The sequence below is a fragment of the Arabidopsis thaliana genome (genome assembly GCF_000001735.4).
Source record: "Arabidopsis thaliana chromosome 1 sequence".
Classification (NCBI taxonomy): domain Eukaryota; kingdom Viridiplantae; phylum Streptophyta; class Magnoliopsida; order Brassicales; family Brassicaceae; genus Arabidopsis; species Arabidopsis thaliana.
In genome coordinates this window covers 29,244,368-29,271,309 of record NC_003070.9, presented here as the reverse complement: position 1 = coordinate 29,271,309, position 26,942 = coordinate 29,244,368, and the positions used below count along the sequence as shown (strand labels likewise).

The following is a 26,942-nucleotide window of genomic DNA, read 5'->3' as shown; positions in this document are numbered from 1 at the left end:
TAACACTAAAAAAATACATTTTAAACCGGTTGAACCAACTTTATTAAGATGTCAGTAATTTTTATTTGGTTATCCATTCTACTTTTCACAACATATAAAACATACCGACAATTTAATAAGGAAAATAAAGTACAATTTCGTCTGCTTTTATTTTGTACAGATGTAAGAAAAGCTTTACATCTTTTTTGTTTTTGTTTTTCTTGGTGAAAACATGTTTTTTTGTTTGTCACAATATTTGTTTTTCTGTCCATTATGTTTTACCCAATTAAAGTGTAAATATTTCGATAAATTTAAGTGACAACCCTAAAAACTGGGACCATTTGTTTTTAAATTTGGATTGTTGTAAATCAGTAAATGGCAAGTTGTCTTCGGTTTACCTTTTCCACTTTAATCCCTTAAAATCTGTTAATCTTAACAATACACAAATTATCTATCAATAAATAAATGTAAAAATCAATTTCGCTATTATTATTATTTTCCTTGGCGCGTGGGAATAGCAGATAGATGGGTGGGTCAGTTAAGAATGTTTGTTGTGAATTTTTAAATATCAATATTATTTTCGACGGCACATCTATCAGTTAAAAAAAAAACCTAAAAACAAAAGACAGAGAATGCAATTTATTATGCTCCGTTGAAACGGGCCTCTGCTTCTGTTTTTCGCATGTTTGTTGATCTAAGGCCCACTATCACATCATGGTTACGATATAATATATAAAAGTCAATGACCAATGAAACCTTCTTAAACATAAATATTTCCCAAAGTCGTCAAAACCAAATCCAAACGAAGACAACTTTAATAGATGATGTTTCTTTATAAGAACACAGCAAAAAGATTTAAGAATTCTGAAAACTGACGAAGTATTATAAGAAATGCCGCAAAGAAAAGTTAGGAGGGAAGAAAAAAGTGACTCAATCCTCCTCTTCGGACTCAGACTCAGCGCTCTGAAGCCACTCCACAAAAGGCTTAACATTCTTCCAAACCGGCGAGCTTTTGTCAGCTCCGGTGAGACCCTTTTCGTACCAATCCAACACTACCTCTTCCTCAATGATGTCTTGGTCGTACAATGCTTTAAGAACCAGAGCCACCTCTTTCAAAGCTTCTTCGTTTCCATTCTTTCCACAGAATGTCCCAATCGAATTGAGCAGATGCATCTGTGATCCATCCTCTTGCATTGTTGCAGCAGCCGCTAAGTAATTCTTCTTCTTAGTCACTTCTTTGGCGAATCCCTTTCCCACACCATCAAAGAGAGCATTGAAGAGTGCGTCCATGATGTCTTGAGGAGGTTCAGAGAGAGACGAGATGAAACTTTTGAGCGCGCTTATTGGTGACCCTTTCTTCAGATACTCTTTCATATCCTGCACGAGATTCTTCTCTTGCGGAGGAGGATTCTCAGTTTTCACAACGTTCCCGTTAGATTTGCTTTTGGGCGCCTTTTTCTCTTCTACTTCCATTGCAGAGAGCATCACCATTTCGGCAGTTTTAGCACTCAACTGTTCCATCATTCTTTTCTCAGCAGCTTCTCGGGAAGTATCAGTTTGCCACTCGACACCATCATCATCATCTTCATCCTCATCCACCTCTAGAGCATTCTCATCATGCTTCGGGCTTATATCCTCATCAGAAGAATGGTTCTTAGACGTCTTAGAATCCTTGCCGTTAGACAATGCTTTCTTCTTAGCTTTCAGCTTTCTCTGCTCCTCATCAGCTAGCTCGCCTTCTTTAAGCCTCTCCTTCTCAGCTTTCCTCATTGCTTTCTTATCCTTTGACACCTTCTTCTGCTCAGGTGGGTTCTTGAGAATGAAATTAGTCAACTTATCCCTCATGTCGACCTCAGAGATAAACCCACAAGCAGCACACTTGAGATTCACCATCTGCGTCTTCGTAATAATAATCTCAGTCTCCGGGTTACCACATCCATAACACTGAACAAACTTCTTAATAAAATTCTCCAAAAGCCCAGCAAGCTTAGACGTGTTGTGAGCTCCATTCACAAGCGACGTCCCAGTCTTCTCATCAAACTTAGACTGCGCTCCAAGCTCACAACCAAAGTACTTGGTCGTATAAGAAGGCGGTCTAGCCAAGGCTTTGGCAATCTCAACATTGTTGATAATGTTGGTCTTAATGCCATTACCTTTGCCTTCGGTTTTGGTAACCATCTTAGGCATCTTGTACCTGTAGAAGGCATCGTTACGGTTGGAAGCACCAATGTTCTGCAGCGCCATTCTTCTTAGCTAAAAAAGTGGAGAGAAAGAGGAGGGATCTCCGGTTTGAAGATGCGAGACCCTAAAGTGATGGAGGAACTAGTAGTAGTCCTTAATTCTGGATGTAGGACTGTGTTTTCCAAGCAACCAGATTGACAACAAAACGGAGATATCTTGTCAGACATAAAAGAAAGCTTCAAAATTCGATTCGTCTCTTCCAACTCTAAACAAAAAACACACGCTGCAGAAACAAACAATGAACCCAGGAATCAGCAACGATATCGATATACCACAAAAAAACTGATTCAATCACCATTAACGTTACAAATACACATAAACAGGTACAAATTTCCGATTATATGTGAAAACCTAATCAATCTATAAGATTCACGAATCCTAAACGCAACACAGACTTGCGAAAATTCATCGTTACGAAATTTCAATCGTTAGCTCAAATCATATAATCAAATCAAACAAATCACAACAAGAGCAAATCTCAAAGAATAAAGCAAAATTCGTAAATACGACTACGGATCTGGAGAAATAAAAATACCTGTTTGATGAATCGAAGAAGACGAGGAAGCAAAAACTCTCAAGAGATTGACAAAGGAAGATATTGGGAGATTTCTTAAGAGAGGCGTTTGGTTTAAATAAGAGGAGAAATTAGGTTTAACTTATGAATGAATTTAGGCAAATACCCCAAATATTTATTTCTTTTTTGTTATTTCCTTTTCTTTTTTTTTGCCTTTACTTTTCTATTTTTCCGTTTCAAAGTGTATTTCCTTCTCCGCAAGTAATTTATGGGAAAACAAACTTTTGACACATGCCTTGTCATATTTATTTAAACCGTGTCAGTGGTCAATAATTTTATTAATTGTAAGACACTTAAATAATCTTAAACACAAAAAAAAACTGTGAAAAAAAAAATCTCAACACTTTTTATTTTGTTGACAAATGTAAAATAATAGTATAAAAAAATCTGTGACAAATGTAATACATAAGAATTAATTTTTGTCACTTAGATTGGTATATTATATATGCTGGTCATAATTTAGTTGATAGAATCATCAATCCAAGAGACAAGCAATTCATTCTATATCAACACTTTTTAGTTTTACTTTTTGTGATTAATCTAATTGAATTAAAAGATAAACAAATAATAAATTTATTACTTGTATATACTTTATTTATAATAATAGCTACAATGATTTATTATACTATTATATATAATTATTATTCTTTAGGAAAGTAATTAAACTTAGGCATGGCTATTATTATAAAAGGGCACAAAAAGAGTCAATTAGACTTGTATAGTTTGAACAAAAGAAAAAAAAAAAACAATAAGGAGAGTAATTATGAAATCTCTTCTCGGTAATCTCAGGCTTTACAAGTTTGATGTGCCTTGTGAGTCTGATGTCGGTGTTGTATTAGTAAGTTATGGAGGTACTAATGGTTGGCACACATGTGAACGGTTTCGATTGACGCGATACACAGGACAAGGACGAGGAAGAGGTTCAAAAGCTGGATTGTCCAAAGCATTCGTAGATTTGGTCGGTTGGTCTTTCATGATGCAACGCGAGTCCAACATAAGTAATCAGATCTTCGACTATATTGTCTCCAATTTTTCATTCAAGGATCTTGATATCGTACCTCCCGCGTGTCCTGTCCTCGTCTTTCACTTTCAAATTAGAGGGTTTGGTCAAGATCGTACAGACCTGTACCAATTGCTCCACCAACGACGGAGATCGTAGATTGTTACCAAAGTTCGGAATCTTGTTGTCTCTGTCAAAAAGGGTATCCGAAAGAAGACGAGATTGTTCATAAAACAAAATGCAATCATATTTTTTACGGAACTTGTATCTCTCGTTACTTGTTGCACACTCCTCGATGCCCTGTTTGCTCCGTTGAGTTGCCACCTGTCGACATCCGAACTTTTCTCTTCATCTAAGATTTAGGGTTTGTCTTTATTACAAAAAACAAAAAGATTTAGGGTTTGTATTGGAGATTTGTGGGGTTTTAATGAACTTTCAAGTATTTGCTAGTGGTGTAAAAGAGTTTTTTTTTTTTGGAGATTGGTGAGAGTGGGTAAGATTTTACTATTATAATTTTAAGTGTTTTGTGTAATGTCACTGTGGTAAACAGTTTGCGCAATGTCAATGTGGTAAACTATCAATTATATTATTGCACATGTTGTGGAATGAGCTTTATATTGTTTCTGTGATTAAGTTTTTTCTCTTATTATTTCTTCTTGTTGGCAGCCCTCTGTTCTTAGTAATTATTAGCATCAAGGAAACTGTAGTTTTCTTGTTTTGTTTCTTTCGTGCAATTTCAAGAGTTGATTCCAGCTGATATTGATTACTCTGCTATCAACAATCATTAAATTGTATTGCGGTCACCTGATCTCCACATGCAAGCTTCACGGCAAATTATGCCTCACTAGAGCATTCATGTGAAAGAAAGAAAAAAAGATATTTGATAGTTACAATACATGTTGCAACTTTTTACTCTCATTTAACCATATTGTCTGCTTAATTTAAGCTTTCCTTTTTCTGATCCTGTTTATGCCAACTAGAACTCTTCCCAATCATGATCACAAGTGTCAAGGAGATATCCAGCCGTTTTTTTGGAGGATAGAGTAAAATTAGAGTGGGCAGAACATATTCTATCGTTGGAAATTTTGAGTAGGAATTTCATATAATTAAGAAGCTAGAAAGACACACTACTTGTTCAAAGGAAAGTATTTAACCATTCAACTTCTCATTAGGATTCGGCTTTTGAGAAGCAAAGAGACTCTTGAGAGCATTCCTGCTCAATTTCCCCATTCGACTTATACCTGATTGTAAATATCCAGTGACTACCAATTGCCTTCTTTCCAGGTGGAAGATCAGTAATATCCCGAAAACATGTATTTAAAGGATAAATAGAGAAAAATGGAGTAAAAGTGTGGTGGGGATTGGGGATTCGAATTCAGGGTTGGGGAATATCAAAACCTTGGAAACTATCAATTGTGATGTGGATACTTAGATGGAATTTCATGCAACACAATTTTTGATATTTAGCTGTGGTCAAGTGACCCCCCTTGTTTATATAATACTAAACGACCAATCAAATTAAGTTTTAATTTCTAGACATGTGTTTTTAAGTAGAAATAAAATCTATAAGATAATAATTGAAGTAATTATGAAACTTCTTTGTGATCCGATTTTTAGGGAATTTGAAAAGTAGTTACAACTCTTCTCAGATGGAATATGAGTAGACCTTCGCTATTATAAAAAGGGTACAAACTAATTCAATTAGACTTAACTTTGGAAGAAAAAAAATAAAAAATTATTAGCAGAGTAATAATGAAATCGCCGGGTGAATACACTCTAGGGCAACTCGAGTATGTTGGAAAATATCGAGCTACATAAGTTCTCCACCGGCACCAATGGGATGGCGTAAAATAATATGATTGTTGAACCAAACTTCCCCAGGATTTGCCATAAACGAAACTATAGGATGACCAAGAATAAAAGAAATGTGGCAGATAATGACTCTGTTTGACCAAATAATGACTGATCCAAGAAAATCCAAAATTTTGGTATATAAAAAAAGGTAGTAAATTTCTCTTATATCTATCGTTTCAAAATTTAAAGAACACTCTATTAGACTAAAACAATATTTTCATAAAAATAAAATAAATTAAAAAGAATGATATAGGAAGATCAACAGTTCAATACATGTTTACCAAAGATTGTACTAAATTAAAATGTTCAAATTTGGAGGACTCTTAATAGTTTTAAGTGTGTTGATTTGGTTAATTGCTAAGCAAGTTGACCGTTGCTCTCTAACATGGCAGGAGTCACCCAAGGTGTGTTGATCTTGAGAGTTAAGATTTGTATTTACCACAAATAGTTTTTTTTCTTAATTATTGTTCCATGATCTCGAGAGCTAAGATTTGTATTTAACATGTTATCAAGATGAATAATATACTTGGAGTCATTTTTGTTGTGTTTTCGTGTTTATTCATAGGTTCTAGCTTCTTCATAAGAAAAAAAAAGTTTTACGGAGGCAAAATACTTGAAAATTTTAGTATAAATTTCAAATTTCTTATAAGATTTAAGGTGTTCAATCAGATTAATCCTTTTTTCCTATTGTTTACTTGCAATGATCATGTGAAAGAGAATGTTTTGGCAAAAATTAGCTGATTCGTTTAGAGCCTACAAAAATATACGAATTTGAATAAAATATCGAATAACATTCCTATTATTTATTAAAGTATCGATAACAGACAATAATCAAAACATGGCTAATCGATCTATGAACACTAGTTTTCTAGGGCTTGATCCATGTGTTCCTGAAGTTTTCGTTAAGTCTTTTGTTTGTTTGTATGTTGATCCCTAGATTATGAATCTATGATGATCTCATAGGTCATGATTCTCGTAGGTTCAATTCCATCTGCACTAGGACTCTAGGAGTTAATCAGCAAATCATTAATAGAACAAAGAAGCTATAATAATGTGTTTCGTGTTATATTAATGATTTTCTAAATAGATTAAATTGTGTTGAATTGGGCCTAATTGGATTGAATAAAGGCCTGAAAAATCCTATAAACCACACATCACGGCGTGCGACGTGAGTGTTGCGGTCAATGAACGACACGCATTCTTCCGCCTAACCATCTTTGACGGTCTCTAATTACTTTTCAATTCAAAATTCCTTATTGACAATTCGTCTCTAATTAAGACATTCGTTTAGACCTTGTTGTTACTAAAAAAATAGAAAAAAAGAAAGATTAAACTATAGTATTATATTTTATACCATCATTGTTCTATTTATTGACTCCTATCATTTTCATTAATTCATTTTGGTCGTTACTATACAATCTTTCTTTTTAAGTTAGCGTAACGAAAAAAAAAGTGAATATTATTAAGGTCCGTAAAATCACACGTTCTCACCATTTGTCGTAGATGTCGAAAAGATGCTTCTGGTCTGATTCTTCCACCTATCTTCTCGTGGTTTCCCAGCAACTCGTTGAAGTCTCCTAATATGAACCATGGTTGACCATTTCTGTTTACTGCTAATCTTTCAAGACGTTCCCATAGATTGTTACGATGACTTGGGTTTGGATGACCATATACAAAAGATAAGTTAAAACCCACTTCATTACTTTGAACATAACAATCTACAAGATTAGGAGAATTGAAAGAAACAGAAATATGAACAGAAGGCTTCCAAAGTACAACCAAACCCCCACTTAAACCCATTGATGGGACCATTACAAAGTTACTAAAACCCAACTCACAGCACGTGTCTCGCACATAGTCATTGCGTTGTTTTGTTTCGGAGAGGCAAATTACGTCCGGGAGATATTTCCGATTTATCTCCTTTAGGCGTCGAACCGTCAAGTCTATGCCGAGTCCTTGACAGTTCCAGCAGAGTGCTCTGGAGAGTGAAATTCAAGCGCTAATCATTTTAATGCAGCACTGTTGGAGTCATGGTTACAAACGGGTTTGCTTTGAAGGAGATAACAAGATGCTGTTTAACCTAATTAACGGATCCAAGGTACATTTTGGCGTTCACAACTGGATACGGGACATTCATTGGTGGTCAAGGAAGTTTGAATCAATCCATTTCAATTGGATAAAAAGACATCACAATACTCCAGCTGATATTCTTGCTAAAGCTCCTCTCCAAAACCAATCTTTATTTCTGAATCATTTATGGGTTCCTAATGTAATAACCTATGCTATACATTGTAACTACACTGCTGATTTATAAATCAATAAGAAGATGATGACAAAAAAAAAAAAAAGTGAATATTATTGTCAAATAAAAAAATTTAATGAAATTTCTTGTCTGTATAATTTGTTTCTATTTTGTTGTTTTCCCATTAATCATTAATTTGTTTTATGTAAAATTAATGACGTGGCATTTTCGACGGTGTGAATAACATTAAATAAAAGTCAAAAAGTTGTAATGAAAAGTTATGTTCGGAAACTTACTAATTTTAATATCTCACATCCCATGAATGAAATGTTCTTGATTGTGTTGTGTCTCTTTCCCCTTTAAATCTGGACATGTTCTAATCTCACACTCTCTTTCTTCTTTGAACCTCTCCACCACGATGAAGCACAAAGTCTCCAAACGAGTAATATCTCTGAAATGGGTTCCATTTCTCTGCATCTCTTTCTTCGCTCTCGGAGCAATCTTCACCTCCAGGTCTCTAACTTTTCATCTTTCTCTCTTTTACTATAATCTTTCAGACTCTATCCTTCTTCTTGTTCTGCCTTTTTTTTTTTTTGCTGTTTGATTTTTCTTAATGGGGTTTTGCTTTTGTTGCAATTGGTTGGAATTTGTGGATGTCAGGTCATGGGAGCCGTCGTCAGATTCCGGAAGTCAGCTAATTTCACAGCATCATCGTGATCATGAACTTCAGATTGTATCTGACGATTGTGCTCATAATAAAGTACGCTTCTTTATTCAATTTTGTAGAATTTCATAAATATTTGTTTTTTTTAGTGTTCGTTAAAACCAAGATTTGGGTTTTTACACTTATGTTTCTTCTTCTGATTTGGTCAAATGTAGAAAGCTACACAAGAAAAAGATGTAACTGGCGAAGTTTTGAGAACTCATGAAGCTATACAGTGAGTGAGACAATCTTGAGTTTGTTTTTTGTTTCTTGTAAATCAACTTGCTTTCTCTATTTATGTTGTAGCTTTTTTTCTATGTCTTTGGAGGGATGACAGGTCGTTGGATAAGTCAGTTTCTACACTTTCTTCTACAAGGAGCTCTCAAGAGATGGTTGATGGCTCGGAAACAAACCCGAGGAAGAAAGTGTTTATGGTAATGGGAATCAATACCGCATTTAGCAGTAGAAAACGGCGTGATTCAGTTAGAGAAACATGGATGCCTCAAGGTTTTGTTTTAAACTTAATGATCTTATATAACTACAGCTTCTTGCATCTAGTTAAGAGCTGTGGATTTTTCACAGGTGAGAAGCTTGAAAGACTGGAACAGGAGAAGGGGATTGTGATCAAGTTCATGATTGGACACAGGTGAAGCTTCCTCTCTTTCTCTCAGAGGTTCATGTATTCTATAAATTTCATGTATCTTAGATTGAGATTGACTAGTGTATACAAATGTGGTGGCAGTGCGACGTCAAATAGTATATTGGATAGAGCTATTGATTCAGAAGATGCTCAACACAAAGACTTCCTTAGGCTGGTGAGACGATTCTATATTTCTATGAAAGGATACAGTTTTTCACTTTTCTTCCTGTTTAAAATTCTTACTGGTTGCAGGAGCATGTTGAAGGATATCACGAACTCTCAGCAAAAACCAAGATATTCTTTTCCACTGCAGTAGCCAAATGGGATGCAGAGTTCTATATCAAGGTAGATGATGATGTTCACGTCAATCTCGGTAAGAAAACCTGCTTCTCGATTCTTTTGTTTGCATCAATCTCCTTCAATGGGAGCAATGAAAAACTTTGTCTTTCAGGTATGCTTGCTTCCACACTTGCCCGTCACCGCTCAAAGCCGAGGGTTTATATTGGTTGTATGAAGTCAGGGCCTGTTCTTGCTCAGAAGTAATTCCATTTGCTTGAGTCAAGCTTAAAGTTTCTCTGGTTTTACTGGTTAGATTATTGTTGAGTTAGTTTATTGAACTGTTTCAGGACAGTAAAGTACCATGAACCTGAGTATTGGAAATTTGGAGAGGATGGTAACAAATACTTTCGACATGCTACAGGACAGATCTATGCCATCTCCAAGGATCTTGCTAATTACATATCCATCAACCAGTACGTACTTCTGCATCCTTTTCATAAAGAGCCTTCCATCAAATGTTTGTCCTAAAAGGTTTACAACTTTGTATGCAGGCCAATTTTGCATAAGTATGCCAATGAAGATGTGTCTTTAGGGTCATGGTTTATCGGTCTTGAGGTTGAACATATTGATGACCGCAACTTCTGTTGTGGGACTCCTCCAGGTAAAGCTCAATAACATCACACAAAGCAATCTTCCTCTTATCTCTCTTGCTTCTAATGGTTATGTTCCATTGGATTCACATACTCACAGATTGTAGATGGAAGGCAGAGGCGGGCGATGTTTGTGTGGCCTCATTCGAATGGAGCTGTAGTGGGATTTGCAAGTCCGTAGAGAGAATGAAGATAGTGCATGAAGTTTGTAGTGAAGGAGAAGGAGCTGTTTGGAATACGCTTCTGTAAAAGATCATTTCAGTTCCCAATCAGCCAAGTGGTTCCAATACTAAACATAACTTTGATAGACTGCTACAAGAAAGGGAAAGAGAGAGCAAGAGAGGAGAAGGCAAATTTTGTAAAGAAGAACCAAAGGTATACAAATCATATACTTGAGAATATATTTGCTTAGTTGTTGTTGTGTGATTGGCTTTGTTGTTTCTTCTACTTGAGTTAGATCATGTTAGTATAATCTTGGACAAAAGGGCAAATGAGCTAAAAAATGCATAACTAAAGAATTTTCAGACAACTATTATTCCCTTGGTCAGATTTTAGACACAATTGATGAATATATACACTTATGCAACCCTTTTCTTTTTTTTCCGCTTCTTTATACAAACAGAATTACACGTGACCGATCCTTCTTTATATGGTAATAGGGAGCTTTTTTCTCACTTCCCTGAATCCAATCTGAAGCCTTTTTCCTATAGAGATGTTACCCTCAAATCTCAAACATTACCAATAGGCACAGTTTGTATCGAGTACCCAAAAGCTTCACAATAGCTTTTTTTAGCTGATTCTCAGTTGCAGCCACAGCTCTTTTGTAGCGCAATACCATCTGTTCTTTTGCTTTAAGCCAGTTGGTGAATCCTGGTTAGGGCGCAGAAGACAATGTCCACCAATAGCCAGTATCTAATTAAGGTAGGAGCAATGAGCCAAAATGTGTGTTCTCAGCTTTTACCCGTCGTCTTTACCTGACTGATCACCTGAAGATGTCTTCTGGTTCGCTGGCTTGTCAGATGAAGCCAGCTTCTGGTTTCCCGGTTTGTCTTCCTGAAGACAATCAACAGGAACATAGAAGTATCCCTTTGGGAGCCGCCGGTTCTTGAAAGAAGCTTCATCTGATGTCATCACCAGCTCTTTTGCAAATGTTTCTACATGCTGCTATTATCAGTTATCAAGACAAACAAGTGTAAGATCCTATGAATGTGCTGAGTTGGGGGCACAGAAAGAGTCGGAACTTAACAATCCATGTAACTTACGACAAAGTTAATCTTCTCACCTTCTTGGGCTTTGACCCGTTATCTCCATCCTCTGAAACACTAGGTGACACTATACAATGTTTGCGGGGAACAGTTTTCCCAGATAAGATCTGTCTTTCTGTTAGTTTACGGGAAAACCGACTCTTGGAAGTAGCACTGTCATCAGTTTTCTGATCCGTGTCCATTAATAAGGGACCTTTGCCTCTGCGCTTATCAGTGACTGTGCTGTCAATAGTGATATCATCTGACCTCTGTATTGCTTCACTGCCAGATATATTACTATCAGGATGGCCTTTTATTGATGTTGTAGCTGAGTCCGACGAAACTTCTGGAGGAGAAAATGGATTACGGACATGTAATGGCCGTGCAGCATGATCCCTTTTGGCAGCAAGTATTTCATGTGAGGAAATAGCCAACTCTCGCTGCAAATATACCAAACCAGTAACAGGTCAAACCCCCATGTGTTTCGTTCAATAAATGGAAAATTTTGGGTTTATTCTGTAGTTTAACATATACCTTTAATTTCTCCCTCTTGACTATCCGCTCGCACAGAAGGCGTAACCTCTCAAGTTCAACCTGGAGGAGATTTAGCAAAATTCCAAGAATTATAAATTACTTGATAAGAGATAGAAAGGAATACGCTTAACAAAGCAATGGCAAAAACATTTTGACTTCGCTAAGAACTCCTACCCTATAATGTTTGAGACTTTTCAGCTCCTCTGCACCATGTTTCTGAGATTCGGCCTGCAGAAATAGTCAGACAGATATAAGCAAGCTTATAATCTAAGTAGGCCATAATCAAGATGGCGAAAGAGATAAGAGATAAGACCTTTGCCTTCTGCTCCATGCTGTGCTTCTCACAGTACGCCTTATGCGGATGTTTACCACCACCAGTCATATGAAAACCCGCGCTTCTGGCACAGGAGGGGTGGAATGTCGTCTGGCAGTTACCATAACTGCACTGTAAAATGACAAAACATAAGCTTCTTGTTCAATCTTTGTCCCAACACTTGAAATAGATGTATTCAGATAAAAAAAAAAAAAAGTAAAGAAACGGTGACTACCTTAGTGCATGCACCATATATCCGTTGGCATACACAACAATTATCCGTTTTCTTGGCCAGAGACTCCTAATAAGGCACCATACATTGAGCTTTAGTACTTTTAAACAGCTTAAGCATCACAGTAATTCGGTATAATAATTATATAAACCCACCATTCCCTGCACAGGATTTATTTGTCCCCTTCTGAACGTTGACTCCAAGGACCACTGCCAGAAATTATACACCAAGTTATTTGCAATGTTCAATACTGAATATAGTACTCCAGATCCTGCTAATAACTGCTGCCGTAAAGGAAACTTCACCTCAGCACAAAACGCATGTACCCATTGCCCATTTGTGGTTTTCCTAAAAGCCCCAGTTGTGCCACCACACAGAGTACATTCTGTAGAAGAATTCGGTTTTTCCCCAAAATTGAAAGAAGGTTCTGAAGATGACTCCGCACATAGCTCACAGTACCAGGGACCAGTAGATTCTTTAGCACATTTGTAGCAATCAATGTGAACAGCAACCTGTAATTGGAGCCATATTATATACCGTACAGTGCATAAAAGTGGTCCCTAAAAGAGATGATCATGCCTTGATCAAACATTAGAAATAAATCACAGGAAATGTCTTTCACCTTGCAACTAGAGCACACTACAATCAGGTTCCATATAGTTTCGGAGCGCCTGCAGATGTCACAAGTTCGTGGATTTTCTACTAAAAAGTCTGGTGTGTGATGATCAGACCGCTTCTCGGATGGTGGCCCAGAAACAGCCATCTTTAAAAGTGATTCCTTTGTCTGTGGAACTAGGTGAGAGCTGCCAACAACTTTACGTCTAGAAGTGCTCATCTGTCCGATTTATAACCAGTAAGAATAATGGATAAGAAATATGGCACAACTAAAATAAATACATGGAGGCAAAAAATCAAAATGTAGCAACAACAACCTCTTGTTGTGCAGGTTCTTCTGACATATCTTTCCTAAGCGATGTATTCCTAGAAGATGTCGCCGCTGCAGCAGTAGCAGCAGCTAGAACAGCCTGGGCTTGTTTGTTTCTTTGCTCTTTCCTACCTTGCTTTCTTGCTTCCCTGACATCATGGAAATATTTGTTGACCAGAACATCATCCCATCTTCGTCCATGTTGTTCATCAATTTCCAGAGGCAGCTTTTTAGCAACTTCATAGACTAAATTGTCTGTTAAGGACCAACTATTAGAATACTATAACAGAAATAGTGTAGAAAACATGAAGAATCGGGACCATGCAATTAAAAATGGATCATCAAATCACCAGATAGTTGCTTTCTTGAAACTGCAGTGCCAAGTAACTGAAGCTGATAATATAGAAGTTCTCCTTCCAATTCATCTTCAGGAGACAGATCCAGTATGCCCAATTTCCTAGCTTTAGATAACTGAAGAAATGTCTCTGCACCCTGCAGATGTTTGTTTCCTTCTTCAGAGCCTGCCAAATGAGTTAATGTTACCAAATGTCCTAAAAGTTGTGGCATGAATCATTAAGTCTATACCATCAAAATTGGTTGTCATCCTAGCCACATCAGAATCCGTGCTGCTTTTCAGGGTTTGTTCCTTGCCAAGTTCTGACAATTCTTTGTGGATATAACGATGAGGATTGAAACCAGGATATGCTTCCTGATTGCTGCATGATCATATATTAAAAAAATGATTTAGAAGACAGGATATTTATGTTAGCCGAGAGAACAACAGAAACTGTCTAACAATTGCATTTCTGGCGCTTACAAGAGATCCAAGATAATGGGGTTTGGACAGTTCAAATTTCCACGATTCTGAGAACTATTTGGCCTCAAGGAAAAGGCATTCTCCATCATGACTCCAGAAGAACTGGAGTTTGATTGTTCTCCATGATCATCTACTCAAAAGATTAGAAACAAGTTCAGCAGCAGCTATCATCAACTAAGAAAGGAATAAAAAATATTAAATTAACTCTAATAAACATCGGACCAGAAGCTTATAGGACAACTATATGGGATATGGAAGAAAAAAAATTAGTGAAAAGTTAAAACATACCAGAAGGAATAACTGAACTTTTCCCATGATGAACTTTCTGATCAAGCACTATTGAATTCTGTATATGAGGAACAAGGCACAACAATCAAATATCTAATCCAGAGGTCCTTGTGCATAAAAGACTAACGACCACACTTGCGTTTGGCCAAACTTGATGTCAGATCTAACAAGCCTTTAAATAACTAACTAGTAACAACTATTTGTGATGCAGCTCATGGGAAAGCATCTAGAATTTAAGGAAAAATAATCACAACATAAGAGTTAAGATTTGGTGATTACCTTTTCTTCTGGAGAATGATCAGGTGCCAAACTAACACTTCCTTCTTTCTTCAAAACTGATCCATTAGCTTTAGCTTCCACAACCACAATACCATTACCAGTACAATTTTCAGTTAACGTACATCTTGTATTATTCGTCGTATTATTACAAATGTTGATTTCATGTGTTCGCTCTATAGAAAATGCCTTTGCTACAGCAGGATCTAAGATGTCAGAATCTAGCATCACTATGCCTTCAGTACAGATAGCTGCCCGACGCTCAGATTTAGTAGTGGTCTTACGTTTTAAATTTTTGCCTTTATCCGAAGAACCCATGTGTGCATGCTGGCTAAGCCATTTAACTACTTTGCCTAGTAAATCAGGTAACAAGTCTCCGTCCTACAACAGAAATTTTTGAAATCAATACACAGAAACTCACAATGAGAGCATAGAGGTTTGAAGCAGGTAGATGAGAAGTTTTATGCGTTACCGTAAGTTTAGCCCTCAAAGCATCAGGATTAATCCCAATCTCTGCAGCCACATCCTTCACATCCACTTTACCCAGGTCGATCAACTAAAAAATGTGAATCAGTGAGCACGAGATTCAACAGGTATAGACAATCCAGCTAATAAGAATATACAAACCTTTTTCAGAATCAATCCAAAACTAAGAGACTTGGACAGAGTTCTTTCATCTTCGTTGCTTCTCCCAGTCATCCCTGATTCTACATTGTCTGTTGCAGACAAGTTAAATTTTGAATGTGGTGATTCTAGCTCTTGTAAGTCACTGTTTCTCGAAATATCAGAACCTGTACCCGGTGTTCCTACATCAACTCCCATCTCATCATTACTTAGGTGACCTTCTCCAACAGATTCTGATGGAAGATGACATATAGGAGAACGACTTTCAGCTGCATTACTTTCTCCTCCCTCTACTGACTTTCCACTTTCTTGAATATCTGAATGCTTCGAGCAGAAAGCTCGCAGTTCAACCTACAAGGTTTTCTTAAATTATTTATAGAAAATTCAGCACTCACTACAATTGCATTCTGTAGATGAAACTTACAGTATCACACCCATGTTTTCCCCAGACCTCTAGCCTATTCCCTGCCTCCCTTGCACATATAGGATGGAAAGATGTTCGGCATGTTCCTATGATCAAGAGATTGTAATAACGTATCAATTACTAATCTTATATTCACCAACAAATGGAGACAATATAAATTGAATCAAAGAGAAGTGTGACAAGTAGTAAGAAAATGAAACACTGCCAAAAAGAAGAAGAAAATAAAAACACTGCATTGTGATAATAAATGCCAACAAAGCATTTTCCAGTGAAAATAATCCAGACAATTGGGTTATCTGGCATAGACAAAGTAAGGACAACGACTGTGAGCACAGCAGTAAAGCCAAATGAACCCCAATTTGAGGTGACAAACTACCCATGCTCAGAAGTAGACTGGATGCACAGAAAACAACAATACATACCATTACAACAGCGAATGCAAGCACCAGATTTCACCTTGCACAAGTTACACAATAACTTCCTCCGAGTTTCTTTTATCCCAGGAAAATTCAAGATGGGCTCCATTTTTTTCAAGTCTTCTATATACACCTCAGGCATCCACAGAGAACAAAACAGATGAGCAAACTCCGCCGGCCCACCATTCTCAGTTTTTGAGAGAACAGGTTTAAGGATGCCACCCTTTTTTGGACAAAGCAAGCATGGTCTTTCAGAATCAGCACGACCATTCTCCAGCTCACACCAAGAGCACAACCAAGGTTTACCTGAATCTTCAAGCAGGCCATAGCATTTTTTGTGAACTGTAGCTTTGCAGGAAGTGCAAACAATCAACTGATGATGACCAGTGCAGCAAAAATCACATAACAACGCATTCCCTTCACAAGGAGCCGCAACCATTAATTTCCCCAAACCTGCATCACTACCAAGAAGCTTCCGCTTTTTGGAGGGCCTTTCTGATGTCAACAAAATCCTATTTCTATTACCTAAAACCCATTCTAAACTACCAGAATAGTCTGACCCAGAGGAGATTCCATTCCCTACATTGTCAACACCCATTGGCTTAACAACATCCTCTTCTTTTCTTACTGTGCCTTCAGATATATCTTTAGTGAGAAGGTTCTTAATTTGTTCCAGAACAACGCCATCTCCACAAACAACATCCTCATTCTTTGCACTCGCATCAGTTTCCCTCTGTTGAATATCAATAGAATCGTATTCCACCGATGGAATGGAAAAGCAATTTCTAGAAGATAAAGATCGTAGAGATGCTAAATCAGACAAAGTTTCTAAATCAGGAAAATCTAAGCGCCTAAAGTAGTCCTCATGTTCAAGCCAGATACTCCCACTTCTCAACTTATCCCCTTGCCTAGAAGACTTCTTCTTCTTCTTATCCGCACCAGAATGAGACTTCTTATGCCGTTTCTTATTATCCGAATGGTTCTTCAGCAAATTAGCTAAAGCAATAGGTAGAGTAGGCACACTTAACACAGAAGTAGAACCATCTTCAGGAACATCAAAAGGAGACCTCTCAGATAGATTTTTGCTAGCTTGAGCTAAGAAATCGATTTCCAACGAACCCATATCCTCATACCCATTCTCCTTATCTAACGCAACCCTACGAAATGGTCGATAAGGCTTCTCTTCAGCACCACAACCTCCGTCCACTCCCCTACCCATCATCTTCTTCCGCCACTGGCATTGGTCAACGTTCATAACCGACACAAACCACCACCATAAACTCCCACACCTCCCATGAAAAAACGAGAAAACACTTAACCCTAACCCTAAAATCCCAAATCCTCCAATACAACTCCGCCTTTCAATTTCACCTCCCAAACCACAGGAGAAAGAAACAGCCAATAAAATCAAAACCCTAACCCTAATTTCCCGAGCCTAAAATCCTAACCCTAGCCTAGCTCCGCCCGTACCAATCTTGGCGCCTCTCAGATTAAGAACGAAGAAAGAAGAAGAAGAAGAAGATAGAATAAAAGCGAGGCTAAGATTAGGGTTTCTTCTTCAAATTTCTCTGGTTCATCTTCTTTCGGATCCTTCCCACGACTGGTTCGGTTTCTTTTATTTTATTTTTATTTTTTCTCAGAGAGATTTTCGCGTTATTTGCAGGCAACAGAGGAACGGTTCATTTTTGCCAGAATTTTTTTTTAATTATTTTTTCAGCTTTTTTATTCAAGAGAATATGATAGAGAGGTGTGAGGCGTAGGCTAGTACTCGTGCACCTCCTTTGTTACGACACGTGTTTTATTTTTACTCGTTGGATGACTCACGAGATACGACCACGTTAATTCATTCGTACGGATAATGCTTTTTTTACCTCTCGATTCTTTAATTATTTATTGATCCTTCTTTTTTGTAGTAATTGGAGATTAGGTCATTACTTTTTTCAGAAGTTCATTTAGATCCAAATTAGATTTTCTTTTATTTTAGTTTTTAACTTTCTGTTTTTTGGAGCCTTCTTATTGTTTATGATGATGATACCACTCTCTCTTTTTTATTGTTAGATTTGCTCTATATTAGTTTTTAAAAAAATATTGCTTTGATTATGATTGATTGGCAGAAAGAGAATGTATGTATTAATTACATGTGATGTACATGTTCTATATTATTATGAAAATGACTCTTTGTGCCCACCAATTAAACTAGAATCCGTTGTTTACAATGTTTTGGCTTTAAAACTATCGAGTAGCAAAAAAAAAAAAAACTAGATTAATTGATATAATTAAGGAGATCATGATGTTTGAATTATTTATGGATGTATTAATGTATAATGTTATTTCAAATGTTTTTTTGTGAAATGATAAAACTACCGCATTAATACCTAATGATTTACGAAGCTGGAACCTCAAAACTTGTGGAAATCAATTTGTAGAATGAAATTTTTGTCTTGATTTTTAATACCTAAGCATAACTCTTGCACAAAACGACAAATTAGTAAACAATTGAAATCTTGATCTAGTAAACAAATTAATAACTTGTTAACTTTCTTAATATATCGCCGATTGATAGAATGTATTTGAAGGTGATTAATTAAAACGTTTTTACCAAACAGTTCTTCATTTTTATAGGGGATGAACTTCACCTGTAACTTTTCTTCAGAGGTAATTACGTATTTATGCACACAATGTAAAAATAGTGAGTAAGTCCTATGATCTAAAGAGTTTTCGCAAACCACCAAAAGAGAAAACGTTTAACCCAACCCAAGTGGCATAATAATATGATGTTTTGGTAAACAAAAAAAAAATGGTTGATCATCCATTAATGACAAAGCTGTAGCACGAATTTGTATAGTTTATCAGTTGCAAAACTAGGTACACTTAAATTTCATTTAATGGATAAATAATTCATGCTTGAGAGCCTATTATTATTAGAGTAGTAATTACGCATGCTTCCTAAAAAAAAAAACCACCCTTAAATACATTCCACATTCACCAATATTAAGATCTTCAAACATACACAAACACAATAGAATAATCTCGTATCAATTCTCTCCTAAATAGTTCATTTACACGCACCATACATCAATGGATTCCAAACTAATCCGTTTCGCTGTTGTGATTATGCTCCTGTCCATCCAAATCTTTTGCACAGCGGGTAAAAACTGATTTATTGATTTATTTTGTTTTCATCACAATTAACCTCACAATAATAACAACAACAAAAACTCAACTTTATTTAATCAATCTATGTTTAAATTAATAAAAAGCATTATCTCATGGTTTGATTTTCTTTGGATGTAATCTGGTTCAGTCTAACTCCGTTTTTTGGAAACGATTAAATATTTTAAACCAAACAATAACCGAGTACGGTTTGATTACTATATTTTGTGTCCTTCTAGGTGTTGCAGGGGACATCACCGGAGATTGTTACGGCCGGAACGGCAACAATCTCCCAACGCCGGCAGATACAGTTGCTCTATACAAAAGCAACAACATCGACGCAATCCGTATGTACGAGCCCTTCGCAGACATGCTCGAAGCGCTTCGTGGCTCAGGTCTCTTAGTCGCGTTTGGTCCACGAAACGAAGATATCCAATCCCTAGCTCACGATCCAGCCGCCGCAACAAATTTCGTCTCCACCTGGATTACACCTTACCAAAACGACGTTGCAATTAAATGGATCACAATTGGTAACGAAGTCTTCCCCGGAGAAATCGCTCAATTTGTTGCCGCCGCGATAAAAAACGTCAACGTCGCGCTAACGAATTCCGGCGTCACAGGAATCTCTGTCACGACGGTTTTAGCTATGACCGCGTTGACCAATACATATCCACCTTCCGCTGCAACATTCCTCCCAGATCTAACCGAGATCATGACGGAGATTACATCGATACTCTCAGAGACGAATTCGCCTCTCATGACGAATATCTACCCGTACTTCGCATACGCGTCAGATCCATATCACATCTCACTCGATTACGCTAGTTTCAAATCCAATACACCGGTAGTGATAGACGGTGATTTGTATTACAACAATATGTTTGAGGCGATGGTTGACGGATTCAATGCGGCGTTGGAGAAGATCAACGCCGCAAACGTGGTGGTGATGGTGGCGGAGACGGGATGGCCGACGGAGGGAAATCCACCGCACACGAGTGTTGATAACGCGAAGGCCTATAATATGGGGATTCGAACATGTGGGAGATCTGCAGAACGGAAGCGGACGCCCCGCCGGCAAAACACGCCGGTTGACGTGTTTCTATTCGCAATGTTCAAAGAAAATCAGAAGGATGGTCCGGTGGAACAGAGTTTCGGAATCTTTGCACCTGATATGACTCCAGTCTACGATCTTTTTTGTAAATGGCGTTAATTAATTTTCCCGCTTAAATTTTTAAAAATACGTTTGTCCATTTTACTTATTTTTTTTTAGGTCTGAGCATGCAATAATTAAATTTATTTATTATTTACTTTCTGTAAGTAAAACTAAAGTGAAAATAATTAAAGTTAATCAATTGAGCGCATAGCAAGAGAGAAACAGAGGATCGAATCGTCTAATTCAAAGCACAAAGTTCAACTTAAAACCTAATTCAAAGCATAAAGTTCAACGTGGGGTTAACTGTCAGTAGCTCTGGACAAAGATACTAAAAGTAGCAATAATGGTGGTCTCTCTTATGAGAGTCCGTAAAAACCAAAATAATAATAATATTTTAATGTTGTTATTATATTTTAGTTTTTTAATAGAATTTGACTACTAAAAGAATTACACGTGTATATTTGGGGTTGAGATTGTCCCTTAAATAAGGGTTTTTAGAGCTCCTCTCTCCTCTGTCCCTTTCATTTTAATTATTTTTCTTTATTTTTATTATAAGAGACTCATAAGAGAGATCACCATTGCTGAGATCACCATTGCTGCTGCTCTAATGTCTTTATAACATGACGTGGGGTTAAAAGTTTTAACTTAACAGCAAAGCATGACAATAATTGCATATCATGGATTCGATTTTTTTGAAGGATCTAGTTTGAGTGTATGACGTGTGTTTGAGTCTCCCTAATGTATATTTCAAAAAGAAAAAATATTCAGAGATAATCTTAACATTGTGCAGATTTTAAAGATATTTTAAAAATAATTATTTTTTATCTTTTAGAACAAACAAATAAAAAAAAGAAAAGTATGAAAATTAAAACAAACTTTTGCAAGATTTCATCAGGGTATTGCAACTAAGCTTCTTACTGATGATAACATTTCAAAATTTGTTCATATAAGAGAAAATGTGCTAAAGATTTTCCAAAGTATTAACAGGTTTAGACACATCACACATGCATTAACCCACTTACATTTACCATTAATTGACATAAGATTGAGCAATACACACTTTCTAATATTACTTACAAATATAAGTAAAAAATATGTCTACATAAAACACAAAACCTATATACATGGAGAGACAAACACTTTGACCAGAAAAAAACAAAAGAGAGAGACAAATTAACTCTAACATATGCATGCGGACTCAAAACATGAGCAACTCGACAATGTTCCTCATAGCTACGCTTCTTTTTCTTTCAGCCAGATTAACCACCGCCGGAAATATGAATTCCTTCGCCGGAGTATGTTATGGAAGAAATGGAGACAATCTCCCATCTCCAGCCAAAACTGTGTCTCTATACAAGAAAATAAACGTCGGTGGGATAAGACTCTACGAGCCTTTCCCTGACCTCATCGTCTCATTACAAGGAACTGGTCTTCTTGTAGCCATCGGACCAAGAAACGAAGCAATCAAAACATTAGCCGAAGAATACCAATTTGCCTTAAATTGGGATAAAACATTTATAGCACCATACAAAAACGTAGCTTTCAATTGGATAACCGTGGGAAACGAAGTGATAGAAGGAGAGATCGGACGTTACGTGCCACAAGCCATGAAAAATATAAAAGCTGCGTTGACCGAAATCGGAAACTCAAAGATCCACGTCACCACTGTCATATCCACAGCCGCACTCGCTAACTCTTACCCACCATCAGCCGGAGTATTTAAACCGGCAATAACCGAACTTATAACCGAAATCGTATCGATTCTTAGCTCTACCGATTCACCGCTCATGGTCAACGTTTACCCTTATTTCGCTTACGCATCAGACCCTAGCCACGTGTCACTGGAATACGCAACGTTCCGTTCGACTTCACCGGTAGTGACCGACGGAAAATACCAATACACAAATATATTCGATGCAACGTTGGATGCTTTCAACGTGGCATTAGAGAAGATCAACCACGGAAGCGTGAAGGTCTACGTAGCGGAGACCGGTTGGCCTACTAGAGGGAATGATCCATACACAAGCGTGGAGAACGCTCGTGCTTATAACCAGGGGTTGCTTAAGAAACTAACCACAGGTAAGGGTACGCCAAGGCGGCCCAATGTTCCAGTGATAACTTTTTTCTTCGAAATGTTCAATGAAGATTTGAAACAAGGAGCGGTTGAACAAAGCTTCGGATTCTTCGATCCTAATATGGCTCCTGTCTACGATATGTGGAATATAGCTAGGACAAGTAACGCTAGTCCTAGTTGGGTTATTTGGACTAATTGGGTTATTTGGACTATGCTCATAACTAGATTGTTTTATTAATTTTGTTTTATTTAATATATTAATTAATGTGCAATTAGTTTTTTTAATTGGTGATTATCCAGTAAAAAATATAAATGTGTTTCAATTCAAATATACAGAACATATATTGTTATATTATATCATTCTGTCGTTCCATTTTTTATTTTATTTATTTTTACATATAAAACGAATGTGTAATTTCGTCTCTCTCTAGTCTCTACAAAATCTGAATTTATTCTAACAAACTAAATGGGCTTACGGCCCATTATAATAAACAGCAGTCATATCGTATGCGCGAGATATCACCATCGATAGGAGAATTTGGATGAGAAAAACGGTTGCGTCAAAATGACGACATATAGGAATCCAACCGCAAGTTTAAAATCAAAAAGAAAAGAGTCTTCTTCTTTGGCTTTCTTTGCGTACGTCAATTTGTAGAAGCAATCTCACTTTTTCCCTTTCTCTGTACATCATCATCCTTCAAGCTCGGAGCTCTCTCTTCCCGCCGGCGATCTCCTCCGCTTCTCTCCGGTACTGTTTTCCGCGCCTTCTTCCGCATCGTTTAATCTCTTATCCTGTTGAAATTCGTCATCTCCTTCTCTCCAAATTTGAGATTCGCTAAAGGTCTCCGATTCTTAAGTTTCCGTATAGAGATCTATCTTAGATTCTCGATTAGGTTTCCGTTTAAGCGAGATCTCAGGTCATTGTTTTTTGTGTTATCAAACATTGAATTGTATGATTCGTGGATCGATAAAATCGTTGCTTACTTTTGCATGAATTTTGGATTTAATTTGCCAGAATTTCTTCACAGATCTGGAATTTTGCATCGTCTTTGGATCTGTAATTGTGAATTTGCTTGCGATTGCCATTTGCGGATCCGGTTAATACTCACTCTATTGGTTAAAATTAGAACTGTATAGTGTAGTTTATCTGGTAGCTTATGGATAGTTTCCTGAATCAGAGATTTGGATCAGAGATTTGGTAGCTTATCTGTAGTCGGAGATTTGGATCCATGGTCAATGGACATCAAAGAGCTTTGCTTTTGTTTGTTTTTATGAATTGACATTTTTCCAATCTGTGGTCAAACTGGTCATTGAGAGTGGTGATTTTGCTTGGTGGTTACTACTTTGCATGAATCTTACAATTGAGTTTTTTTTTGTGAATAGATTTTAAGTCGATCGAATGGGGAAAATCAAGAAAGTGAATCAAAGGGGTCATATTGCTACACCGTATCCATCACCATGTTGTAAGAAAGAATGGGCTGGCTCAACCTGTCCAGTATGCTTGGAGTCTCCACACAATGCGGTTCTTCTCCTGTGTTCGTCTTATCACAAAGGATGCCGTCCTTACATGTGTGCTACAAGCAGCCGTTTTGCCAACTGCCTTGATCAATACAGGAAATCCTACGGTAACGAAAACTCAGGACAACCCGAGCTTTTGTGTCCACTGTGTAGAGGTCAAGTGAAAGGCTGGACTGTTGTGAAAGATGCTCGGATGCATTTTAACTCCAAGAGAAGGACTTGTATGCAGGATAACTGTTCCTTTTTAGGAAATTTCCGAAAGCTCAAGAAACACATGAAGGAAAAACACCCACATGCTTGCCCAAGAGCCATTGATCCAGCTTTAGAAACTAAATGGAAGAGGCTTGAGAGGGAAAGAGACAGAAGAGACGTGATAAGCACGATAATGTCATCGACACCAGGTGCTGTTGTGTTGGGAGATTATGTGATAGAGCCGCATAACCGAGGTGTTTATGATGAAGAAGACGAAGAAGAAGATTACAGCTCAGATGACTCTCTAAGCAACGGGATACTGGATCTAGAATCATCATGGCAAGGACAAAGCCATCATATTCGGTTTCTTGATATGGAATCAAGTGACTTCGCATCCTCTTCCAGCTCCCCTGCTTCTCCAAGCCGTTCGCTTCACCGTTTGCTCTTTCCAAGGAACCAGAGAGGCGGCAATAGAGGTCGGTAACTTTAATTTAACCGAAGCAAATTCATGATCAATGTCCTCTGCATATTTCTCAACCTCTTTCCACGATTATAGTTGACTTAAAAATTGCAGGAGCAGTATAAAAAGGCTAACATGACTAGCCAATTAGCCATACACAGGGAATTGGAAAAAAAAAACTCGCAGTCGTCCCTTTCTTTTATTTATTTTCATGTAAATTATTGTATTCTGTGTAATTGTATTATTGTTTCTGCATTGTTGTACTTTAATGAGGAATGATCTCTTATGCCTCATTTCATAATTTCTCTTTTATTTCCACTTTTTTTCCTCTGTATTGATATGATCTTCATCTTCCTCAAGTTCTGGAAGAACAATAAAAAGGTTATGTGAAAAGAAAAGAAAAGAAAAAAAGCTTTTCTCACTTCTTAACGAAATTCAGACAACATTCGATTTCTTGATTCTTGTTTAGTTCATCACGAATCTCTTCTACTTCGTCCGCAGCCGCGTGATAATCCTCCAACCATATGTTTTAGCTTATTCTTCATTCAGAAAAACATAGAACAATCTTTAGTAAGAAAAGTATAAATTAGAAAAACAGAAAGAAAAAGATGAAGTACCCAAATATCTGAGTTGTGTTTAGCTTTGCTCCTTGCATCTCCTTCTTCTTCATCTGGATCAAAATGTCTGTATCTCCACGTTCTATTTTTCCGGCGAAATGGCCGAAGAAACGGTAACCGGAACTTACTCATCATTCTTCTTATCCACCTTCTTTTCTTCTTCTGCCATTTTTATCAACACAGACAAAGTTCAAATTAATTAAGACATTCGAATTTTGCTGGTTTAAAAGAATAATATACTTTTTTTTTTTTTATAACAATAATATACTTATTATTACAAAGAAAAATACTCTGTTTATTAGAAAAGATAAGGTTTAGTCGTAAAGCTACTCTTAGCCGATATCATAGTCAACGACTCAACATCACTAATCAGATTATTCAGACGCAACTGCTTACTTGCTCTTTAATCTTTGCGTAAACTAAAAACGCAAGTCAAGATGAACGATAAGTCATGGCCCATATCTGGCCCAATTAAATTGTAATATCTCATTAAGAAAACCAGAGAAACGTTACCTTCGGACTCGGACTCAGCCGTTCAGGCTTGTTGTCACTCTCTACGACGTCGCATTTCGAATCTCCGGTGAGACTCTCGGCCCTCTTCTGACGAATATAAGCTAACAGATTCGCTCTCCGATCATAACCGCGTATCTTTCCGATCCCACGCTTCCACGTCCGTTCAATGAATCTCTCCCCTTCATCATTCTTCTGTCTCCCTTGAAATGATCGGACGGTCGTCGTTTGACGATCAACGTACACGGTGATGATCACACCGTACATAGTCCTTGGATTTTCATATCCCATTTGCATTTCTTTGATAATTTTTTTTTTTTTGGAGTTTGGCTTCTTCAAACTCGACTCAAGATTTTGATGTTAATTAAGAGGAAACAAGCAAGAGAAGATTTCTTACTTAATCGGAATGAAACGTGTCATCATCTCATTCGGCTCTTTCATTTGTAAATCTAACTACTCCACAGTCAACGATCAAAATGCTGACTTCCCCATTTACATGTAAATCAAAAATGTGTCTAATGGGCCTGTGGGCTTATGATAACAAATCTTCTCTTGAACTATTTTGGGCCTAAAATAGATACATACTATTTTTGTTTGTTGCCAACCAATAATACACTTATGAAACATAATCAATTACTAATGACTAAATTTTGCACTTTGTTTGATTTTCTATAGTTTAAGATATATGTACTACTAGATTTTAACCCGTGGTACACCGCGGGGACAATTAATTTTTTAATATATATAAAAGTTTGCAAATTGTATCTATATATAAAATATTTTTATTTTAAAGTTTACAATTGTTATTAAGTAACGTCCTGCCAAACCCGTCCCGTAAAAAAAACTATTTATTTATTAATGTTGATCTTATTTATGATATGTTTATAAATTATTGTATAAATATTTTATAATTTTGTAGTAATTAACTGCTATCAAATATTTCTGCGGTTTGATGCTTATAATCGAATTGTTATAGTCATGAAAAAAGCAATATCAAAAATGATAATTTT

The 26,942-nt window shown here is 36.9% G+C and overlaps 9 protein-coding genes, 1 long non-coding RNA gene and 1 pseudogene across 23 annotated transcripts; 7 read left to right on the top strand and 4 right to left on the bottom strand.

The window, feature by feature from the left end:
• Positions 1-609: 609 nt before the first annotated feature.
• On the bottom strand, positions 610-2,974 carry AT1G77840 (Translation initiation factor IF2/IF5). The gene is made up of 2 exons (NM_106433.4): positions 2,756-2,974; positions 610-2,443 (listed from the first exon to the last, which is right to left on the bottom strand). Exon 2 carries the CDS (start codon positions 2,221-2,223, stop codon positions 910-912), a length of 1,314 nt encoding a protein of 437 aa, NP_177907.1. The 5' UTR covers positions 2,224-2,443; positions 2,756-2,974; the 3' UTR covers positions 610-909.
• A 583-nt stretch (positions 2,975-3,557) lies between these two features.
• On the top strand, positions 3,558-4,150 carry AT1G77830 (RING/U-box superfamily protein; the record flags this gene model as incomplete). Its single annotated transcript, NM_106432.1, has 2 exons — positions 3,558-3,859; positions 3,895-4,150. 2 exons carry the CDS (start codon positions 3,558-3,560, stop codon positions 4,148-4,150), a joined length of 558 nt encoding a protein of 185 aa, NP_177906.1.
• A 2,891-nt stretch (positions 4,151-7,041) lies between these two features.
• AT1G77820 lies at positions 7,042-7,647 on the bottom strand (annotated as a pseudogene; the record flags this gene model as incomplete). The annotated part of the gene is made up of 1 exon: positions 7,042-7,647.
• A 12-nt stretch (positions 7,648-7,659) lies between these two features.
• AT1G77815 (ribonuclease H superfamily polynucleotidyl transferase) lies at positions 7,660-7,962 on the top strand (the record flags this gene model as incomplete). The annotated part of the gene is made up of 1 exon (NM_179587.1): positions 7,660-7,962. The coding sequence occupies one exon, from the start codon at positions 7,660-7,662 to the stop codon at positions 7,960-7,962; it is 303 nt and encodes a 100-aa protein (NP_849918.1).
• Positions 7,963-8,190: 228 nt separating this feature from the next.
• Positions 8,191-10,689, top strand: AT1G77810 (Galactosyltransferase family protein; the record flags this gene model as incomplete). Of its 2 annotated transcripts, none has more annotated exons than NM_001334799.1 (11): positions 8,191-8,403; positions 8,551-8,650; positions 8,770-8,828; positions 8,922-9,100; positions 9,176-9,239; positions 9,336-9,408; positions 9,486-9,606; positions 9,685-9,772; positions 9,860-9,985; positions 10,064-10,173; positions 10,263-10,411. In NM_001334799.1, the coding sequence occupies exons 1-11, from the start codon at positions 8,309-8,311 to the stop codon at positions 10,409-10,411; spliced, it is 1,164 nt and encodes a 387-aa protein (NP_001319398.1). In that variant the 5' UTR covers positions 8,191-8,308. The 2 variants fall into 2 exon arrangements, with proteins under 2 accessions (NP_001319398.1, NP_974164.2); NM_202435.2 differs by having other exon boundaries at positions 8,280-8,403; positions 8,931-9,100; positions 10,263-10,689.
• A 3-nt stretch (positions 10,690-10,692) lies between these two features.
• Positions 10,693-17,978, bottom strand: AT1G77800 (PHD finger family protein; the record flags this gene model as incomplete). 7 transcript variants are annotated; one of them, NM_106429.6, is made up of 21 exons in its annotated part: positions 16,262-17,943; positions 16,069-16,162; positions 15,840-15,888; positions 15,419-15,766; positions 15,264-15,347; positions 15,076-15,172; positions 14,795-14,868; positions 14,516-14,573; positions 14,228-14,357; positions 13,996-14,126; positions 13,761-13,931; positions 13,418-13,665; positions 13,108-13,320; positions 12,791-12,997; positions 12,641-12,694; positions 12,489-12,554; positions 12,254-12,385; positions 12,115-12,168; positions 11,941-12,000; positions 11,445-11,846; positions 10,693-11,326 (listed from the first exon to the last, which is right to left on the bottom strand). In NM_106429.6, exons 1-21 carry the CDS (start codon positions 17,508-17,510, stop codon positions 11,120-11,122), a joined length of 4,128 nt encoding a protein of 1,375 aa, NP_177903.5. In that variant the 5' UTR covers positions 17,511-17,943. The 7 variants fall into 7 exon arrangements, with proteins under 7 accessions (NP_177903.5, NP_001185422.1, NP_001321109.1 ...); NM_001198493.1 differs by having other exon boundaries at positions 10,693-11,323; positions 16,262-17,914; NM_001334794.1 differs by lacking the exon at positions 16,069-16,162 and having other exon boundaries at positions 11,120-11,326; positions 14,795-15,172; positions 15,840-15,925; positions 16,262-17,978.
• On the top strand, positions 15,935-16,284 carry AT1G09757. Its single transcript, NR_139686.1, has one exon. It is a non-coding gene; the product is annotated as an other RNA (long non-coding RNA).
• Positions 17,979-19,333: 1,355 nt separating the features above from the next.
• AT1G77790 (Glycosyl hydrolase superfamily protein) lies at positions 19,334-20,618 on the top strand (the record flags this gene model as incomplete). The annotated part of the gene is made up of 2 exons (NM_106428.1): positions 19,334-19,403; positions 19,648-20,618. The coding sequence occupies 2 exons, from the start codon at positions 19,334-19,336 to the stop codon at positions 20,616-20,618; spliced, it is 1,041 nt and encodes a 346-aa protein (NP_177902.1).
• A 1,163-nt stretch (positions 20,619-21,781) lies between these two features.
• AT1G77780 (Glycosyl hydrolase superfamily protein) lies at positions 21,782-23,010 on the top strand (the record flags this gene model as incomplete). Its single annotated transcript, NM_106427.2, has 1 exon — positions 21,782-23,010. The coding sequence occupies one exon, from the start codon at positions 21,782-21,784 to the stop codon at positions 22,871-22,873; it is 1,092 nt and encodes a 363-aa protein (NP_177901.1). The 3' UTR covers positions 22,874-23,010.
• A 149-nt stretch (positions 23,011-23,159) lies between these two features.
• Positions 23,160-25,236, top strand: AT1G77770 (forkhead box protein, putative (DUF1644); the record flags this gene model as incomplete). Of its 3 annotated transcripts, NM_106426.4 has the most annotated exons (3): positions 23,160-23,383; positions 24,019-24,821; positions 24,920-25,236. In NM_106426.4, exons 2-3 carry the CDS (start codon positions 24,035-24,037, stop codon positions 24,928-24,930), a joined length of 798 nt encoding a protein of 265 aa, NP_177900.2. In that variant the 5' UTR covers positions 23,160-23,383; positions 24,019-24,034. The 3 variants fall into 3 exon arrangements, with proteins under 3 accessions (NP_177900.2, NP_974163.1, NP_001320636.1); NM_202434.3 differs by having other exon boundaries at positions 24,019-25,105; NM_001334793.1 differs by lacking the exon at positions 24,920-25,236 and having other exon boundaries at positions 23,160-23,476; positions 24,019-24,829.
• Positions 25,029-26,535, bottom strand: AT1G77765 (uncharacterized protein). Of its 4 annotated transcripts, none has more exons than NM_001124140.2 (3): positions 25,936-26,535; positions 25,423-25,584; positions 25,029-25,344 (listed from the first exon to the last, which is right to left on the bottom strand). In NM_001124140.2, the coding sequence occupies exons 1-3, from the start codon at positions 26,227-26,229 to the stop codon at positions 25,279-25,281; spliced, it is 522 nt and encodes a 173-aa protein (NP_001117612.1). In that variant the 5' UTR covers positions 26,230-26,535; the 3' UTR covers positions 25,029-25,278. The 4 variants fall into 4 exon arrangements, with proteins under 4 accessions (NP_001117612.1, NP_001031295.1, NP_001117613.1 ...); NM_001036218.1 differs by having other exon boundaries at positions 25,073-25,344; positions 25,423-25,581; positions 25,936-26,260; NM_001124141.1 differs by having other exon boundaries at positions 25,073-25,584; positions 25,936-26,260.
• Positions 26,536-26,942: the final 407 nt, after the last annotated feature.

Bases quoted from the DNA above. Each gene is read 5' to 3' on its own strand.
- AT1G77840 (NM_106433.4), bottom strand. From the start codon at position 2,223: ATGGCGCTGCAGAACATTGGTGCTTCCAACCGTAACGATGCCTTCTAC.
- AT1G77765 (NM_001124141.1), bottom strand. From the start codon at position 26,229: ATGCAAATGGGATATGAAAATCCAAGGACTATGTACGGTGTGATCATC. The intron at 25,585-25,935 runs GTAACGTTTCTC...TAAAAATGGCAG, and splicing joins GGCTGAGTCCGAGTCCGAAG to AAGAAGAAAAGAAGGTGGAT.